Genomic DNA, 21,284 nt, shown 5'->3' with positions numbered 1-21,284 from the left:
TACACAAAAGAAGGCTATACCAATCTTCATTCAGGTTCCAGCTATGCTATTACCAATACAGTAGCCAAATTCTAATTTCTGCAGTGAAAATGTGGCAAAATTTAGTGCAAATGTGATAAATTTTCCACTCCGGACTTATTTTATCAATTTTGCTGTCTTATTAATATAAATTAAACTTATTTTATTTTATTCTCCTTGTTCAAGTTCTTTTGACATTACTGATCTTTGATCATAACAATAAATTGGATTTTATCTGAAACACATTTTGTCAGCATATGGACTTTGCAATTAATGATAACTAATCTAAAATGGAATGTCAACATTTCCAAATATTTTCTGGCAAGACAAGAATGAAATTTACTGCCGGTTATTCTTACATACTAAATCAAAATTTGCTGGTCTTTACAAATAAAGCCACTCCATTTTTATTACATATAACATGATAGTATACCAATCAAAATAAGTCTTACATATAAAACAAATAAAGGCTTTCTTCAGGATACACATATGACTACTTATATGGCTACTTCATGCTCTTAATGCATTTTACTTTCCTGAGTTGGTTATTTGGGGGGAGGGGAAATTTAGCAGATCAGAGATTTTGCAAGCAGATAAAATACTGGGCCTTCCAACATCATATACTGAATTTTTCGGAGTTTAAATGCACCGGAGTATAAGACACACCTTAGTTTTTTGGAGGAAAATAAGAAAAAGGCTGATTGGTGAGAGGATTGGCTGGAATACCCCCAATCAGCTGTTTCAGAGGTGAATTTTAGCAACAGGTTCGTTGGTTGTGAGCTCTGTGTCTTGCTTTTTTTTCAGCCTCTGAAAGCCTCCGAAACAGCTTCAGAAAAAAGCTTTTTTTCTGAAGCTTCTTTCAGAGGCTTTTATTCTGAAGAACTATCTGTACTCTGTCAATTTCCTTTCTTTGATATTGCTATGTAGATTAACCTCTTCCAATCTGTTGGTTATTGTGTCATCCTCCATATTGGTTAGCATAGTTTGGTTAGAACCTTTACTGATTCTTCTTTTGTTGCTTGCCATATTATTTTAGATAAAACTCTTTCAGAGGCTTTTTTTCAGAGACTTCTTTCAGCCTCTGGAATCTCTGTTTGCGAGGCTGGGGGGGGGTTACATTTGGAGTATAAGATGCATCCAGATTGTCACCCTCTTTTTTGGGGGGAAAAGGTGCATCTTATACTCTGAAAAATACGGGTAATTGTAATTTTTTTTTTTTTAAAAAAAAGCAATGGTTAAAATGAATATTGCAGTAAGTTACATGAGTGTCTTACATGAAATTCTCACATCTAAGATTGTTATCATTACAATACTTTACAACATTCCACAAAACAGAGAAAATACTCTTCCTTTGTCTGCTGTTGCTGACTTCTAACCATGCTAGATAAATGTCAGTTTTGACTAGAAAGTCTTTATAACTCAGACATGTATTTAAATAGATTATATTTTTTATTAGGTGTCCCTAGTGATCAAAGTAGTGGCACATCCTCACCTCTGTGTGACAGTGGTTTACATCTTAACTATCATCCCAATAATACGGTAAGAGAATGATTTATGAGGCTGTCAGGAACTTGAAAATGTTTTTGATTAAGAAGTATGAACACAATCTAAGAGCGTGTTAACATTTTACTTTACATGAATGAAACGGAGGTTGCTTAATATATGAATACGATTGGAAATGTTTTTATCCCAGTACTGGAAGTATTCAGTAAAATAATTAATAATGAGTAGTGTTTTTACTGTTTGTTAATATACAATAGGAAACACAATAATTTGTAAAGCCAATATAAGTAAGTCTTCCCCCTTAACTGTGCTAATTGGATGGGATCCAGAGGATTATGACTGTGAAAGATACTAATGTATCTTTTCCTGGAGCCTTTGCATTTTTTTCACACTTTGTGAAACCAGAAACCAGAAGGTGCGCAAGTGTGTGATGTGTTTCTTTCATGGGGAATACTCAGAATTTTCTTTTTTAAATAAGGAAGGACCTCTGACACTCAGACCTGAATATCATCCCATTGATTGAAACACCTGGCTCTAATTTTCCATTCAAATTAACTATCATCCTAGATGTTCTCATGCCTTTGCCATGTACAAACATTTAGCTTTGGATCTCATTTGTTTATTGGGTTATCTTTATCTAGTTTTAGGACTTGTTTAGGTAATATTTATGTGGAAATATTGAAAATTCAAAAGGATACACATACTTTTAAGCACCATTATATATAGTTAAGCTTAAAACGGAAAACAAAGATTTTGATATGATTCAAAACTAAGACAATGCTGAGATTAAGCCAGAATGAGTTTTGGATTCCATTAAAATATTAAACAACATTATTTATTCATAATGAAATATAGATGGATTGGTTGATTCTTGGCGTTGACTCTTTACAGCTATATAAATAGATACCTCCATCATGTCCCTAAACTTAAATCACTACTGCATCTGAGTCCATCTACCTTATTGATTGTTATCTTCTCTTTCTTTCCACCTTTATCAGTAATAGATCTTTCTTTTGGGGACTAGATTTTTTCATAATATGTCAAAAGTAGGATAATTTGAACCTGGTCATTTGTTTCTCAAGTGAGAATTCTGGGATGATTTGTTTGATGATACATTTGTTTGTTTTCTTGACTGTCCACAGTATTCTCAGGAGTCTGCTTGAAAAAAGTAAAAAATATTTACTATCACTCAGTTATGTGGTTTCAAAAAGTGCTAGAATTTAATTTATCAGGGTGTACTTAACTTCAGTAGGGTACAATGAAACACAACTTGACAAAATTTAATGATATTTCAGTTGAAAGGAAAATCTAATGGCCATGCATGTTGACTAAAGCAGACTAAATATTTATTAATTATAAATACTTATTATGAACTAAAACATCAAAGATATTTCACATCTGTTTTCAGGATACACTTTCATGTTCTTCATGGCCGACATCGTCAGGTATTAGGTGGGAAAAGAGGTGGTGTGACCTCCGATTAATTCCCCTTCTTCATTCAAGATTTTCTCAGTATCTCCCAGGATCAGATATGTGCAGGTAAGTAGGTATCACTTAGTGGTGATGATGGTTGATGATGATGATACATCTGCTATTCTGTGATACACTTGTTATGAGTGGTTGGTTGATTTGGATTAACAAGTTCTACATTTCCTGTTTTTAGTCTGTACATCAATTAAATTGAATGGATGGACAAGTTGCAAAATTTCCAGTTGGCAAAGTTAAAGACAGGTTGAGATCTTGAAACATGGTCTTCCTCTATGGCTACTTAGATCCATTATATTTTTTTTAGGCTAAGTGCCAAAAAGACTATTAGCTGAAGACTCTACATTCATTTTGCTTCAGCATATAAAGATTTTCTGTAGAATTCATAATTACTTATTACTTTGTGCCACTAAATCAATCCACAGCGTATTCTAGCAGTCAGCATAGATGTGCCAGACATAGTGATATGGAACACTTGGGTGACTTTCCCATTCCCTTACATTGATGGATATGTCACAGGTTATCCTTTAATTTCACTTTGATCAAATATTGTAATACAGGAATCATAAAATTATGGAGCTAAACTTCAAATCCTCTAACTCTTTCCCTGATAAATTTTTGAAAAAAATTGTCATCATCATCGTCCTCATGAAACAAAATTCAGTTCTGCCAGCCAATATGAAAGCTTTAGTTGTTTTACATTATTCAGGCTGGATTGGGTAAGAGACAATTCTTGTGATTTATTTTATTAAAGTACTATTTTTTCATATAAAATATAGTAATCGCTTTGTTTTTGTCATTGATGTATTATTATTTTCCTGTTTTATCTATACTTGTATTGAATTTTGTAATTGTAAACTTACATACATGCTCATCACTTTATTTCTTTGGGGGGCGTGGAGTAAGCAATATTATAAGAATACAGATAATGAGTAAGGAACAATATAAAAAATTCTAATGTTACATCTCCCCTGGATACATAGGCCTGTAGCTTTTGCGTACCTTGCTACTTTTTCCTTTGTATAGAGCAGAGGTGAGGAATGATGGTCCCTTTATGACTTGTGGACTTCAACTCCCAGAATTCCTGAGCTGGCATGGCTGGCTCAGGAATTCTGGGATTTGAAGTCCACAAGTCATAAAAGGGCCATCATTTCCCACACCTGTTATAGGGGAACAGCAATGGCATTCTTCCAGTTGCCAGGTAAAGATGCAGTCTTTGCATATTTGGTAAAACATCACAGGCATTCCATAATTTATATTGATTTTGACATTTCACGGCTTATCCTCACTAATCCTGAAACATTGCCATTTTTCTGCCAGTCCGCTCCCACAGCGAGGGTCTCCTAAGGGTGCCATCGGCCAAGTTATGTCAGCTGGCAACACCCAGGGGGAGGGCCTTCTCTGTGGGAGCCCCTGCCCTGTGGAATGAACTGCCCCCGGAAATACGTAAGATCTCCGACCTCCGTGTATTCTGCTGTGCCCTCAAGACCCTGCTGTTCCGCCAGGCCGGGCTATCAATGTAATGATTTTAAATTGGGTGTTTTAAATTTGGGGTTTTAAATCTGAGCCGAAATTATTTAATAATTTTAATTATTTTTAAATTGATGTCTGTCTTTGTCCTTTTAAAAGGCTGTACACCGCCCTGAGTCCTTCGGGAGAAGGGCGGTATAGAAATATAATAATAATAATAATAATAATAATAATAATAATAATAATAATAATAATAATAATAATAATAATATTTCTATACCGCCCTTGTCCCGAAGGACTCAGGGCAGTATACAGCCTGATTAAAAGCACAAAGACAGACAAAATTGAAAAATAATTAAAATTATTAAATAATTGGCTCAATTATAAACCCCCAAATTTAAAATCCCACATTTAAAACCAATTAAAATCTTTACATTGATAGCCCAGCCTGGCGGAACAACAAAGTTTTGAGGGCACAGCGAAATACACGGAGGTCGGAGATCTTACGCATTTCTGGGGCAGTTCATTCCAAAGGGCAGGGGCTCCCACAGAGAAGGCCCTCCCCCTGGGTGTCGCCAGCTGACATAATTTGGCCGATGGCAACCTGAGGAGACCCTCTCTGTGGGAGCGGACTGGCCGGTGGGAGGCTACTGGTGGCAGAAGACGGTCTCGAAGGTACCCAGGTCCAATGCCATGGAGTGCTTTAAAGGTGGTAACCAAAACCTTGAATCGCACCCGGAAGACCACTGGGAGCCAGTGCAGCTCGTGCACTGATAGAATGAACATGAGGCACAATTGGTGTAAAGGATAAAGTTCCAAGGCTGGAACCAAAAAGATTGATATCACACAGAGCTATTATCAAGACACAGGTCAAGTGCTCTCCAAAGTTGAGAAATGAGAAGTCCATTACTATATAAGGGCCACAAAAGGAAAAGATAGATTTAAACCCTGGAGCAATTATATATAGCTGGCTGAATTGCTGGATTCTCCAGCAGCTGATCTTTATTAGTGGGGTTTCTTGTGCCTGCAATAAAAGCACTATTTCTACCTGAACCTTGTCCTTCACTCTTTCCACTGCTAGCTCCTGAGTGCTGATTATGCTCTACAAAGAGATTTACTATTGTATCCAGGCTGAAGCTCAGACAATAGTAGTGACTTTAAAATTCTATTTGTATGGCCACTACAGAATAGAATTAGAAAACTAGAGAGCAATAAGGGGTAACACTAAACTCAGTGCAACTTTTATCTATGTAGAGTGTATAGAATTTAAATATTATTTTTAGTTGCCTTCTATCACCAATTGCATTTTCAGTAATATTAGGAATATTAGGTAATATTCAGTAATATTAGGTAATATTTTTTATTTTATTGAAGCCCCTTGAAGAGCTGCAAGCATTGGGGCAAAATGAGGCTGGACCCCAGCAAGACAAAACAATCATGTATGGGAGAATGTTGCCTCAGGGTGCCAATAGTTTTTATTGTGGTTATCTGTTTCTTAAAACATTTTTATTGTTTTGTCAGCTGGCCAGGTTATGGCTCATGTATGAACCACTGTTTGAGTCATATAAATGGATGGATGGATGAAATATGCTTAGTGATTATAGATGGTTTGGAATCCTTCAACGGGAACGAAAGATAAGACAAAGAATTAAAAAAGCCACATAATTCAAATGTAAATAGAAGAAAATAAATACAAATAAAATATAACTATAAATAAATATAAGCAAACTTGCCAACCATACTTCATTCTTGCTTAAGAAGTAATTTGATATGTTTTAATTTTAGAAATGAACATTTGTTATTCAGAAATCTACGTAATATTTATGTAGAAAAGTTGTGGTCTTAGTCATAATTAAGATCCTTGCAAAAAGTATGCCTCTTTACCTGTGGAGAAATATATCACTGACGCTGTATAGATCTATAAAATTCCCCCCAAAATGTCACAGGTAACTCTGAGCCAGAATCAGCAGACTCAAACTATACCACAATGTCTGAAAAGCACCTTGTACCAGCCGTTACAGCTTCTACAATCTGCCAAACTCCTACATTTTCAAGCTTTTTGTGTAAGAAAAGCAACACTATAAGCAATTTGTATTCAGCTGGTCCTACATGATTTGCCAAGTTTTATCTCATCATATGCCATGTAAAAGTGCTAAATATAGATAGAATCATATGATAATAATAGTTTAAAAAACAGCAAGAGTTTGGTGGCTAACTTGTATTGTGAAAGTATATAAGTGAGATGGATTTGTTCTGCAATATTATTAAATTGGTAATATTAAATTGGCAGTGTTGGATTAGATCCCAAGTTAATCTATTTCATGTTTACAGGCAAAATGCATTCCAAGTAGTTGCGGTGGATGGCATTTGCAGTGGAATAATTCAGTGTTTGTCTGCTGAAGACTGTATTGACTGGCTGCAAGCAATAGCGATTAATATCTCCAATCTCACAAAGCACAATGTAAGTATATTTCTTAGAGGTTTATCATATTTCCCACATATGTTTGATCCCAATTCTCATAAGTGCCTCACAGGCCAAGTGCCGAGTTTTATGTGCATCAACTCTGCTTAAAACTTCCTCAGAGAAGCCTACTCAAGTCTATTACCAACTAAATTCTGTGAAAATTCATTGCAAAACAAATCTTATCTTCACAATCTATTTTATGATTATTAGTATTGCTTCCTTTTTCACAATTCCAAACTAGAGCTGAAAATAAAACTAGATCAAATTTTGCTTCTTTATTTTGTAGTAATAGGAGACTGTCTCTGCTAGTAAAGTACAACACTACATGAGATAGATTCCTAGATTTATTTCCTTTACATTGTAAATTCAGAATAATGGAATAAATTTAAAAACCAGATGAGGAAGTTCATATCTGTATAAACTTTTTCAGTCAATACTATGGAATCACCAATTGAAATCAAATGGTTGCATTTGATCCATTAGATCAGATACATTATAATGTAAATAGTCAACTATTGGTCAAACTTATCTTGGTTTCTCTTTAGAATAGAATAGAATATTATTAGCCAAGTGTGATTGGACACACAAGGAATTTGTCTTGGTGCATATGCTCTCAGTAGACATAAAAGAAAAGATATGTTCATCAAGAATCATAAGGTACAGCACTTAATGATAGTCATAGGGTACAAATAAGCAATCAAATCATATTAGAAAACAGTCAGTATAAATTGTAAGGATACAAGCAACAAAGTTACAGTCATATAGTCATTAGCGGAAGGAGATGGGTGATAGGAACAATGCGAAGATTAATAGTAGTGCAGATTTAGTAAATAGTGTGACAGTGTTGAGGGAATTATTTGTTTAGCAGAGTGATGGCGTTCGGGGAAAAAACTGTTCTTGTATCTAGTTGTTCTGGTGTGCAGTGCTCTATAGCATCGTTTTGAGGGTAGGAGTTGAAATAGTTTATGTCCAGGATGTGAGGGGTCTGTAAATATTTCTGATCTCTCTTCAGTGTCATCCCTATTTATTTATTTTTATCCTTTTCAATCCCTTCACTTCACTAATTCCCTACCTCTTTAGGTCTTGTTCAATATTCACAAACCAGAAATTTAGAGTCTAAACTAACTGAGTTTCAAATATTTATTTTCCCCAGTCTTTCTTGTTATAATCTTTTAAAAATGAAGTCTACTAAGTCTGTATAAAGGGAAGTATTATTTTCTATATTTTACTTTATTTATTATCAAATGTTCTCTATCTGAAAGTATTTAGAATTAATTTTAGCTGTAATGCTGGGAATCCATTGAGAAAATATGTATTTCATGGAAATATATATTCTCTTACAAAGCACTTTATTAATACTGAAAATTTGGTGTGTTGTAGAAACATCACAAGCATATAATTTGTCTACCATATGCAGAGTTTATGCTATGCAAGCCAGTTACATTATTACTTATTCATCCATATAATGCTGCCTCTATATCTGACTATACATTTCTCTATAACCTTGACAAATGGGAATAATTCTAACCTTTATGCTTATGCTAAATAATTTTATGTTATTAATTTTAACTTGTGTTCCGGGCTATTTTTGATATTCATAATAATAACTCTCTCAGTTGAATCCAGCATTTTAAACCAAATTACAATTGCCTCTGATTAACTCTGTAATTATAACTGCCAGCTGAAATGATGATGATTATCATATTGGTCCTAGAGGGTTTATTTTTGCAAGAACATAACTTATTTAGTAAACTAACATAAATTCAGCATACGACCAGTATAGTCTCACTGGTTAAAAAAAAAAAAAATGGGAGGAGAGAAGGGAGACAATTCACTTTGATACCATTACACTAAGCATAGGAGTTTAACTGTTAAGAAACAAGTAATGATTATCTTCCTTACAATAAACCAGTAAAGATAGGATACAATAAATCATATATTTAGGAAAAAATATTAGGCAATTGGTTTAGGTGACAGATGGTTCTCCTGAATTCCCCCTAACTTTTCTTCTCTGTTAGAGATTCATGCCATAACATCTGTACTATGTACCCTACATTAGCTTATTTTCTCAAATGTAATGGATAACACTATCCCAATTGTAAGACTGGGATTAAAGTATATGAAATACGGAATGTTAACGTCTTATTTTTTCCTGGATAACAACTTCTCTTTGGTGCAGGATTACCAGATTTGAGCTACAAAAATATAAACAATGGAAGAAAGAGACCTGTATCTCTCTGTTTTCTTTTATACTTTGGATCCCAATTAGCAATAAATATACAAACCATGACGTCTATTGGATGTCATGGATGAACTCTACTTTAGAATATTTTCCTGTTTCCCTCCAAAATGCTTGTTTGCTTTTGTAGGTGTCAACCAAAATCCTGAGGTGAAATCAAACATGAGTGTTTATAGCAATATGAGGATAAATGTTCTTTTTCTCCTTACACCAATAGTTTTTGTTTTGTTCCCTTGTTTTGCTAGACAGTATCACAATCAAATGGGCCAAAAGTTAGGAATGACTAGTAATTTCTTAACAGAATAACAGACTTGGAAGGGACCTTGGAGGTCTTCTAATCCAACCCCCTGCTCAAGTGTGAAAACCAATACCATTTCAGACAAATGGTTCCCCAATTTCTTTTTAAAAACCTCTAATGTTGGAACACCCACAATTTCTCGAATGCATTTATATTACTATAGTGACTATACACTTGAATGCATTTAGTAGTATAATACTTGATAATACTGAAATACCTATCAGTAGAGATCTGCCAAAATGAAATGACTTCTAGGCAGTGATAAAATCCGATTTTTTTTACTACCGGTTCTGTGGGCGTGGCTTGGTGGGTGAGGTGTGGCTTGGGCATGGCAGGGGAAGGATATTACAAAATCTTCATTCCTACCCTACTCTGGGGCCAGCCAGAGGTGGTATTTGCCGTTCTCCGAATTACTCAAAATTTCCTCTACTCATTCTCCAGAACCTGTCAGAACCTGCTGGATCTCACCCCTGCTATATATAATTTATTTATTTATTTTATTTATTAAATTTTTATACTGCCCCCTCTCCCGAAGGACTCGGGGCGGTGAACAGCCAGAATTAAAAACACCCAATACAAATATTAAAATACATTAAAACGAAATTAAATTATCTTTGGCTAATTATTATTATTATTATTATTATTATTATTATTATTATTATTATTATTTTATTTTATTTCTATACCGCCCTTCTCCCGAAGGACTCAGGGCGGTGTACAGCCTATTTAAAAACACAAGACAAACATCAATTTAAAATTTAAAATTATTAAATAAATTTGGCTCCATTTAAAACCCCAGAAATTTAAAATACCCCAATTTAAAATTATCATGTCGATAGCCCGGCCTGGCGGAACAACAGGGTCTTCAGTGCACAGCGAAATACCTGGAGGTCGGGGATCTTACGTATTTCCGGGGGAAGTTCATTCCACAAGGCTGGGGCTCCCACAGAGAAGGCCCTCCCCCTGGGTGTTGCCAGCCGACATAACTTGGCCGATTGCACCCTGAGGAGACCCTCTCTGTGGGAGCGAACTGGCCGGTGGGAGGCTATTGGTGGCAGAAGTTGGTCTCGAAGGTACCCGGGTCCTATGCCATGGAGTGCTTTAAAGGTGGTAACCAGCACCTTGAATCGCACCCGGAAGACCACTGGGAGCCAGTGCAGCTCGCGCAGGAGGGGTGTCACATGGGCACAACGAGTTGCGCCCATAAATACCCGCGCGGCCGCATTCTGAACCAGTTGGAGCCTCCGAGTGCTCTTCAAGGGGAGCCAGATTCCCAATAACACTGGGCTCACAAATAAAAACCTCAGAAAGAATTTCATGTCAGATGCTGCTACAGAGAAGGTGCACTCCCATCTATAGGGTGATTGTTTTGAATCACCCTATAGATCAATTCAAATTTGAATTGTTTAGTCAAAGGAATTCAGAGTACATTAACCTGTCCAATTGAATTGTGCAGGCAAATATTAACAGAGACAAGTGGTCCCTCAAGTAACCAGGCCCAAATAATTAATCTCAGTAGAAGCCTGGCACCTATTGTAGTTTGTGAAACAGAGATGTTACATAGACATGCTGAAGCATGCACCTCACTGTCCATGCTGCTATGTACCAGACAATTTGAAGGTTCTGGGTGGTCTATGAAAACAGCCTCATGTAGACCAGTGAGATGACCAGGGGATAAGTGACTTTCTGAAGGGCTGCCCAATCAAGGAGAGAGAATCAGATATGATTAGATATATTTTGTATTCATCTCATTTTCACACGGTAATGTTAGCACTGTTCACCTTAACCATTTTTATATTTTTTGTTAGTATAAGATAATTTGGTTTAGGTCATCGATTGTGGTTTCACTTGATATGCAGTTAGAAGTACTTCTGTAGCTATTCAAATAAGTTGAGGTACAAAACAGGATGAACTATATTTGAATTTCATCCTTATTTGATGTTGGCAATAATACCTTTTTTCAGTATTTCAGAAGTATAAACACCATAAATTTATGGATTCTTGTTCTATTGAGAATTTCAGAATAAATAAACCAAGCTTTTGTAGGATTGAATAGTCTCAGCAGATATGTTGCTCAAAAGCCATGACAACATATTGGTCTGGGATAAAGTTTATAAATTACCACTTAGCTTGACTCCGAGAATATTTTAGCTTGCTGATGTACAGAGTCATGGTGAGTGATTATCTGCCGGTTGATTCTGCTTTACTTCATAACATTTCTAATGATGGCCAAAAAAATAATAGGATAAGAAAAGTCTGTCAGACAGAATTTCTTCTCTCTCTTTATTGTTCAGCTACATGATTCCAGAAGCTGCTGTTATTTTTAAGAGATAAGCAGCACAAAATCGTAATGGTGCTTTCATCTAGATAATCTGAACATCTGAATCTGAAAGAAGTGTAGAGTAGAAAGAAATAATTGCAGCAACCTCAGGGGAAGGACAGCAGAAGCAATAAAGTACTAGATTGTGATGTCAGAGAGAGGTTGGCTGTCAGTCTCTGATTTTCTATCTTCTGTATTATTTAATGGCCATACTCGTTTCTAAGAAGTTTACAGATTCCTCTGCAGGTATTATATGAATGCAAACCAAATAAGTTTACCTCAGTGCAGACTTCCAAACGTAGATAGTACTGACATACTAGGCACTATTATGACTAGCCATAGCAAGGACATTGTGCATAATGTATGTAGAAATTGTTTATCTCCAATCTAGCTCTGATTAGTCTTGCAGGCCAGTAATGTATATTCATATATATTATGAAGTGCATTAAAAATATAAACCTAAAATGAATGCCTTAAAAATATAAACCACAAATTCCCTCAACTTTGATCAATTATTAGTATGGGTGAAAGATTAAATGCTTATTTTGAAGCAAAAGGGAAAGTTATTGTAAAATATCAATTGTAATCAGATGTATATCTATACGTATAGTCTAATAGCTTTATCTTAATTATTATTTCTGTTTGTGAAAGAACAAACGTTTTAGTGAAGCTTTTAATTAGCCTCACAATTATTGCAATGTAACTGATATTAAAGCATAGGATTTGTATATTTCTCAATCATTAGTCTAAGGATTTTCAGTTTGAAACAATCTTGGCACAAAATGTAGTTGCAAGCTGTGGTACTGCATGAAGCAGATAGATGTGCCCCCACTGTCTTAGGCTTGTCATTTTAAATTAATTTCTACCTTCCTTCAACATCTCACCTCTTGTCAATGCCATGCTCTGAGAAAAAGATTCTTCTTCACAGCAAGATCTTCAACGCTACATTTACCAATGTACCTGGAAGGACTACACAGAGACAGTGAGATTGAAAAAGGAAAGAAAAAGGGAAGTACCTGAGGAAAGGCAACATTTTTTCCATCAAGGGTGATCAAACAAACCACAGGGAGAATAGGTTCTGTTATGAATGTGGCAAGGTAGGAAACTTAGCTAAAGATTGTCAGTTGCCTGGGCAGATAAAAGAATGTTAGAGGGAAGAAGAAAATAATGTTGCTTTTCTAAAAGTGTGGAGGGATATAAAGGTATGAAACTTGGGTTGCTGCCTGCAGCTGAGAAAAGCAGCTGCAGCCAGGAAGAAATGCATTCCACTCCCACGTCCCCAAGGATATCTTCAGCTCATTGCTTTTCTTAAAGGACAGTAAAAGTTTACAATCTCAGAAATTTGAGAGAAGATGGCTCAGTCAGTCAATCATTCCCTTCCCCAAGACACAAGCATGCAGGGTACTGTTGCAGATATCTGGCTAATTGAGCCATACCGGCATTTTGGGAAACACGGTGATGTCCATAGACAGACTCAACCCACCCAGGCCCTTAGCTTACAAAAGCCTTGGGTATGTACAAGAGAAAAGGAGGAACAAAACAAGTAGATGAGAAATCAGGAAGCAATGTCTGGAATGCACAATTAGTGTATTATAGAAAGCAAGAAGGGTATTGGTGAACTGCTAGGGCCACGAGCTATGGACTAAGTATTTATGTAGCTGTATTATGTTGCAAGGGTTAGGATTAGGAAGATGGAGTTAGCCCAGAACAACAACCTAATGCTAGGAGAGATGTGAGCTACAATAATAAATTGTGTACAATTACCAGCTACTGTGTGATGTGACTAGTCTTTGGAAAACAAAGAATTATCACAATGACACACTAGTGGATCTTTTAAATATTGAGTTCAGTTCAAACAGGTATTGGTAAAAATATATGAAATTCTGAGAAATGAATACACCATACTTTAGATAAAATTCAGAGCTTGTATACTTTACAACACAGCAAGGAATGCAGATTGTTGCAACATTGTGGAAAGATACCATTATGGTTGACAAAGGACCAACTTTTAATATAATGGTTTCCATTTCTACTTCCAGCTAAAAGGACACTGTTTTACATATATAGCAATGGCACTTAGACTTATATACTGCCTCATAGTGCTTTACAGCACCTATGAGCTGTTTACACTGACAGCATTTTACCCCAACAATCTGGATCCTCATTTTACTGACTTTGGAAGAATGGAAGCCTGAGTCAACTTTGAGGCTGTCAGGATTGAACTCTTGGCTGTGGGCAGAGTTAGCTTGCAATACTGCATTCTGACCACAGCACCAGGGTTGGGTTCTACATACCTTTACTACCAGTTCACAGCGGGGCCACGCGTGTGTGCTTGCTTCACTCGTGTACGTGCGCGCTCTTCTGCGCATGCGCAGAAGCATTTTAATAATGTTGGGGTCAGTGGCGGGGCCTCCTGCTGATTTTACTACCGGTTCTATAGAACCAGTGCGAACCGGGGGCAACCCACCACTGCACAGCACCATATACAGTGTGTGTATGTGTGTGTAAATACACAGAGAAAGAGAAATATATGTGCATGCGTGCACACACACATTCCTATAATCAAAGCATTTAAACAGAATAATCTGTTTTTGTTGTTTTAATGTTTAGTTGTTTAGAAATAGCATTCCAAAAGGAACGTTCATGCTGTCCACTGTACATTCTTTTTTATGGGAAAGAACTGTTACTTAACTTTAATTGTGGAAATAAATGTTTATGCCTAACTAATAAATAAATAAATGACATTTTTTATAGTTGTCCTTTGAACATGAAAACTCTTCCTTTAAAGCATTTATTAAGCTCCTAAACTATATAAAGTCTAAGAACAATAATAAATTTCTAGGAAAAAATAATTTTCCTGGTGTTCTATGACCTATTTTAAAAAGGTATGCTCATAAATTGTTGCCAGATCAATGATGCACTTGTAAACGTATGTGTGTGTGTGTAAACTAACTAAGAAGAAGATATGTGAATTGAAACAATGCTAAATCCCCCCCCCCCCAATTTTATGCAATAATGGGTTGCAGAAGATAACAAGGTTATTTGGGGCACATTTTGCTTTTGTCCTTTTGCCTTATATCACACAGAGATATATGGTTTACCAATCTGGATTGCTCCATGTAACAACCCCCACCCCCGCCCCAATCTTTGTACAAAAGCTGGATATTTAGAAATAGGCAATCGTCTAAAAATACATAGAGTTAGGTTCGGCTTAGTGTCTTTTCTTTTTTGTGTGTGTTATATATTTGAGTTGTTTACTTTGTACTCTTAGTTTTGTTTTGTTCTATCTGTATTCTGCCTTTCTCTGGAAGTGCCTAAGGTGAATGTATTCAGAAGTATTTTACAGTTTTCTCCAAGAAGACAGTATATTTTTAACCAGAGAATAATGTGGAGTAGAATTGCATTGTGAGCTCAATAGAGACGGTATAGAAAATACATATTGACCTAGAATGAGTTCAGATCTATTTTAGATCTCAAAAGCTAGGTGAATATCATCCTTTGGAGATTTGTTATTTTTCTCTTTTTTAAATAGTTTCTGGAAGCAGGAAGCTGGGTCACGTCTGTTATGTGATAGCGTTTTGTTAGCATTCATCTATTCAGTATTTATTTTTTCTCTGAATAAAAAATAGATTTTCTTCTGATTATTGCCATACAAAATATGAGATGTTTAGAAAAAAGATTATTTAGCAGACATTTACAAAATTAAATTCATATAAAATCAAGTAAACTGAAATGATACTTTAATAGAATAATAATAATATGAGCAATAATAATGTTACATTTGAAAATAGGACATTTAAGTACAAAATTCAAGAATGGCACTTTGTCAATCCACCAAGATAGACCAGAGTAGGAAGCCAAGCATCTGCATGTTAATTTTTATTATAAGATTATAGTAACAGAGTGTTGCAAGTCTGAATGAACTTCCCCCTTGGCTTCATGAGAACAGAGGTTGATGGTGGTCTTCAGACACTTATTCAGGTTTCAGTTTTGGTCCAGACTCAGATACCTTTTATCTCACTGTTGTCTTGAATGTAGCTCTTTCCCCTGTTCCCCAAGGTTATTCCTTCTGCCCTTTACACACCTTAAAATTATTTTTAAAACAAACAACCTATTAATATATATATATGTCAGTTTCACAGAGGAAGTATGTAATAATGCCATTTTGTTCCATGTGACTGAATCATAATTGAATCAATTTATTTATTAATCCATTTTTCTTTTTACTTTTATAGATTAAAAAAATCAACAGGAATTTTCCCGTAAACCAGCAGGTAAGGAATGAATATATGTTTTGAAACTTTAATTCACAGTTGTTCTATATCTGGTAAAATACAGGTAATTCTCGACTTACAACAGTTCATTTAGTAACCATTCAAAGTTACAATGGCACTGAAAAAAGTGACTTATGACCATTTTTCATACTTACAATTGTTGCAGCGTCTCTGTGATCATGTGATCAAATCCAGATGCTTGGCAACTGACTCAGATTTATGATGATTGCAGTGTCCTGGGGTCATGTGATCACCTTTTCTGACCTTCTGATAAGCAAAGTCAATGGGGAAGCCAGATTCACTTAACAACCATGTTACCAATTTAACATCTGCAGTGATTCACTTAACTGTGGCAAGCAAGGTTGTAAAATGGGGCAAAACTCACTTAATAAATGTCTCACTGAGCAACAGAAAATTTGGGCTCAATTCCTTTCCTTTCCAGCAGGCATGCAATATGGCTGTTGTTGGGTAGAGAAGGGAGAGAGAGATTGAAAATCTGACTGAGATGTCATGGAATATTGAAAATGAAGATCACATGATCATAGTAGTGGCCCACCATTGAAACCTGTAACACTGAAGCAGCCTAAACTTTCCCAAAGTTCCTTCCCCTGGAGTTATGGTTCCCAGATTTTGGGAACATTCTAAAAGATTTGAGGTACCTTGGTTCGAAAAAAAGATCTATGAGGCATCGTTTCACCCAGCTAAAGATCATAATAATGAGAGGGTGCATATGTGTGTGTGTGTGTGTGTGTGTGTGTGAAAGGCCAGTTTAAAAAAAGGCCAGTTTAAAAAGAAAATTTCTATTGTATTCTGAAGGGAAAAGGCTTTATTAGACAACAAGAGAGTAATATATGAGGGCTTCTATCAGTGGTGGGTTCCTCCCGGCTCCGCCCGATTCCACCATACCAGTAACGGTAACGATATGACATCACCGAACTGGTTCTGGCCCCCTGCCCCGCCGCCCCCTGCATTATTCTTACCTTTTATTTGGCCCCACCCTCAATCTACTGCTGCCTCCTGAGTCCCAGCTGATTGGCTAGAAGGAAAAAAGCTGTTTAAACTCTTGCCATGGGGCTTCAAAGAGCCGCCCTACAGCTGATCAGTGTTAAAAGGCAGTGTGGTGGTAGACCGGTGCTCCAAAAACAAATGAGTAGACCGGTGCCTGCAAAAAAAATGAGTAGACTGGTGCCTCCAAAAATAAATGAGTAGACTGGTGCCTCCAAAAACAAATGGGTAGACCGGTGCCTCCAAAAACAAATGAGTAGACTGGTACAGCTCTGCAAGCAGTTAAAAGCCTGGTAGACCAGTACCTCTGCTAAATCCTAAAGAATTGTCACATGACCATCAAGCCATGCCCACAAAATAAGCCACACCCACAGAACCGGTAGTAAAAAAATTTAGAACCCACCCCTGGCTTCTATATTTGGCTTGACAAGTTAGGACACAAAGCACAGGTGTGTTAGTTTTCTTGGAATACATCACTCCTGAACAGCTGTTTATCAGTAACTAAAAAGGTCAGCACATGGGAGAGATGGAAGTAGTTGGAAAAGCAGTACATTTTCAACAATTAGCCATATTTATGTAAGAGGCCCTTCAGAATAAAGAGACTCACAACAGCATCAAGCCTAGGTTTTGAATTATCTCTGCGTAAAGTTCTTTTTTGCACTTTGTAGAACTTCAAATAATGTTTAATGCTGTTCCAGCATCTTGAAATTGGTGGTAAAGTTCTAACTTTAACTCTGATCAAAAGACAGTCAATATTTTTACATCGTTTAAATTTCAGTGTCTGAGATATGACTGAAGTATGTTTTATTTCCTAACTTTATTTCATGCTCTTAAAAAGGGAGAAAGAAAATAGAACTTCCAAATTTCTTTTCTGAACTGAAAATTTGTTTTTGTAGGTTTTCACATTCACACTATCAGAAGATTTATGCTGATAATCTCAAAACATGTTTAAAAAAGGTTTGTCTTTAGAATAAGGCAGTGGCTTAATTATAACAACTGTAATAGCACTTTTATTTTCCTGGTATTTATTTATCAAAGGAAAAACAGGTATACTGGAAAATAACAGGAAAGCTGAACAAGCAAATATACTAAAAGTTTGTTCTAACAGTGGCCAACAAACTGTCCTATTGTCCCAGAAGATGGATCTGAGAGGGAGCCATGCTGCATCAAGATTATTGATCACTCTGACTTCATGAATTGGTCCAACCTTTTTTGAAGCTAGTGAAGCTGGTAGCCAGCGTTACAAGTCAATTAATTAATTAGGCCTGCAGCATCGGGAAGTGTTGGGGTGGAGAGGAGAATGTGTCAAGAGGGAATAGACTGAAAAAACAGAGAACACATTCATAAAATACTCTTTAGGTATTTTACTAGATAAAAATAATTTTAATTTTTTATAACTGTTGATGTTCAAAATTCAAATTCTGCATTCCCAGACTGATATGTATTGAACATCTACATCTAAAAATACATTTGTCCTGCAACCATCTGTTATCAAAGAACACAGTGATCAGCCTCATTATGAAGAGGAAGGCACAAAGCTGAAACAACAATGCTAAGTATGTATAAAAACACATAGGGGAGTTGGATTCTTGCTGTTAAATTAAGCAGAAATGCACACCAGGGTGTCAATTATGCAGTGATAATTCCTGCATATTGCATTGTCAGCTGTCTGCAACTAAACATTGATTGTTTTGCATAGATGGGAGCTTGGACTGCATTTGTTATAAAGGCTTTGTTTATGAAACAATAGGATTTCTGCAAGAGATTTGGGAGTAGAACAAATAGAAAAAAATCATTACCACTTTAAATTCTCTTGAAAAGCCATAGGACATCAGTCTGTGATTCTCTGTGGGATTTCTGGAGGATTGTTACCTGCATTGTTGCTTTTCCAGACTAGTATGTAGGCATAATGACAAAAGTTCTAAACATCTTTAGGCATTTCTCTATATTGCTGTCTCCATTACTCTTACTAAAATATGTGCAGCATAGACATAACATTGATAGTCAGTTTCCTAATTGGACATTTCTAAACATACTTGGGAAATAGGTTCTCCACATCTGAAGATTTCAGTACTGGAACATAGAAATGCTGTAGGAGCTGCAATGAGAGCTGTAGAACTAATTTTAGGTCATGGGTTACTGAAAGTATTATAGGTTTTCATACATACAAGTTGTATTGTTTTTCATGATAATATATTTTTCATGATAATATATATAAAAAAAGATTTTTAGAAACATCTGATTATTGGTCATCTTTGATTATCCATTAGACACTGAGTTTATCTATAAAACCAAATAATAGATTCTTATTTGTTCTTTAAGATGACTTAAAATATTGGGGTAGAATTTCAAATCAGGCAAAACTAACAGTGAATTGTCTCCTTTAGACTGTTGCTCTTTGTAAGGCATATGTCTTATATGGTGAAATGTTATAGATAGATAGATAGATAGATAGATAGATAGATAGATAGATAGATAGATAGATAGATAGATAGATATTGAAGGATAAGTTCCAATAAAAAATGTTATGTGGAAAATTATTTTATTGCTGTATAGTTAAGCTTTTAGAAGACATTAGTGAAGAAAGATACTTTTGACATTCTTAATATAGTTTGAAAGCAATCTGGCATTATTTTGCTTTCTCCCTATATTAGAGTATTGAAATCCTGTCAAATAATAATGAATACATTCAACCCAGTGCCACAAACCTCCAAATATATAGCCTAAAATAACAGCCATGCTGTTTATTGTAGGAGCTGCAGGATAGAAAAACTATCAGTGCCTTGCGTCGAAGCAATTTAAAGTCTTACTTATTGACCAATCTGTGAAATATGGTATACATGCATCTTATAGTTTCATCTAGCTTATAGAAATTATGGACTTTAAATTTCTTAATATTTACGTTTGGTCCATATTTCTGCTGAGGCAGATTTTCTTACTGACAGTAGATGTAAGAAGTATTTACGATTAAAGAACCAACAATAATTATTTTGATAAATATAGTTAAATATTGCAGACTCCTCTATCTATGCATTTTAAGAACTTTACTTTACTTGAGATACACAATTAGGCAGTTCAAATCTTCAAAGATTGTTCACTTCAGCAAAGAATCAAAGAAGCATTCCCCTCAAAGCTGATTTCTGAAGCAATGTGGGTTTTTTTATTCAACCATGCTAGGAGAATCACCCAAGTTGGTTTCCTCTGGGCTGTTTGCAGCTGTCATCACATAATGTGGCATTCCAAGAGTGGAAGAGATTTCTATATCTGTGTAGCATCTGTACATAAGTCTCTTCCAATTTTTGTGCTGGTGGAAAAGGTGAACAGAGATATATATTTTTCTACTTAAGGAAAATATTGATCAAAAGAAACGTTATTCAGAGTTTATTCCTTGCAGTATCCACAACTAGAGTAAATAACCTCCTTTAGCTTTTGTTTGTGACAATAGAACAGAAAGTAGTCTATGCATTTGTTCCTGGTGAAAATAAAGGTTCCTTGCACTATACCTCATGCATTCAGAGACATGCTTTTCCAAGGCAGATTGTATTGTCTCTACCTCTCCATGGTATATATTCTTCACAGAAACCAAGCTAGGTTATTTTTCTTAAATTTAACAATGTAGCGTTCCTGCTGATTTTCTGTCCTTCCAAATCAAATCCCCTTTGCTCTGCTTAAAGGCTTCCGTTGACTTTTTATAGAGGTTATATTTTGAACATTTTCAGCCCATAAAAATATCACTGGTGTCTGTATGTGGGTGATAGTTTAGGGAAGTTCCTTTATCCTTGGATTCCAACAAAACTTTGTGCTGGGTATAATTACTTTAGTATTTAAAAAATTGAAACATTAATATCTGAATTTGCATTTCTCTTTGGGAGAAAATATGCTTTATCTAATAGAAAATGGAATATATTAGTTATCTGGGAAGGAAACGTGATAGTATTTAGTTTAATTTAGCTTTGTTTTTATTTAAAAGAATCAGTTCCACAACTGTGTCATTGGTTATTCATCAGGCTTCAGGTGATGGACTTCTGTCGTAAGAGGAAATATGGTCTCCTATTGTAAGTTTAATTAAAAAAAAAAAAAAAACCTGAGAGGAAATATATATTATCCTGCCCAAAATCTTACAGTAGTTTTCTTTCTGAGTCCATATCTGCCCTTATGCCCTCAATGTTAATACTAATTTAGTATAGTTCAGTGTATGTCAGGTTCTA

At 35.6% G+C, this 21,284-nt stretch overlaps 1 protein-coding gene across 1 annotated transcript in view; it reads left to right on the top strand.

The window, feature by feature from the left end:
* The window catches only part of SNTG1 (syntrophin gamma 1), a 98,854-nt gene that overhangs the window by 28,667 nt on the left and 48,903 nt on the right, over window positions 1-21,284 (top strand). Inside the window, exons 8-11 of the mRNA XM_070942308.1 lie at window positions 1,475-1,557; window positions 2,930-3,060; window positions 6,808-6,937; window positions 16,033-16,071. Coding sequence (XP_070798409.1) covers window positions 1,475-1,557; window positions 2,930-3,060; window positions 6,808-6,937; window positions 16,033-16,071 — 383 coding nt within the window. The remainder of the gene's footprint in view (window positions 1-1,474; window positions 1,558-2,929; window positions 3,061-6,807; window positions 6,938-16,032; window positions 16,072-21,284) is intronic.

The sequence above is a fragment of the Pituophis catenifer genome, unplaced genomic scaffold (genome assembly GCF_029215685.1).
Source record: "Pituophis catenifer annectens isolate HBS135680 unplaced genomic scaffold, rPitCat1.0.hap2 SCAF_3, whole genome shotgun sequence".
Lineage (NCBI taxonomy): Eukaryota > Metazoa > Chordata > Lepidosauria > Squamata > Colubridae > Pituophis > Pituophis catenifer.
Note: the sequence above shows the minus strand (reverse complement) of the source record. Positions and strands in the feature narration are given on the sequence as shown.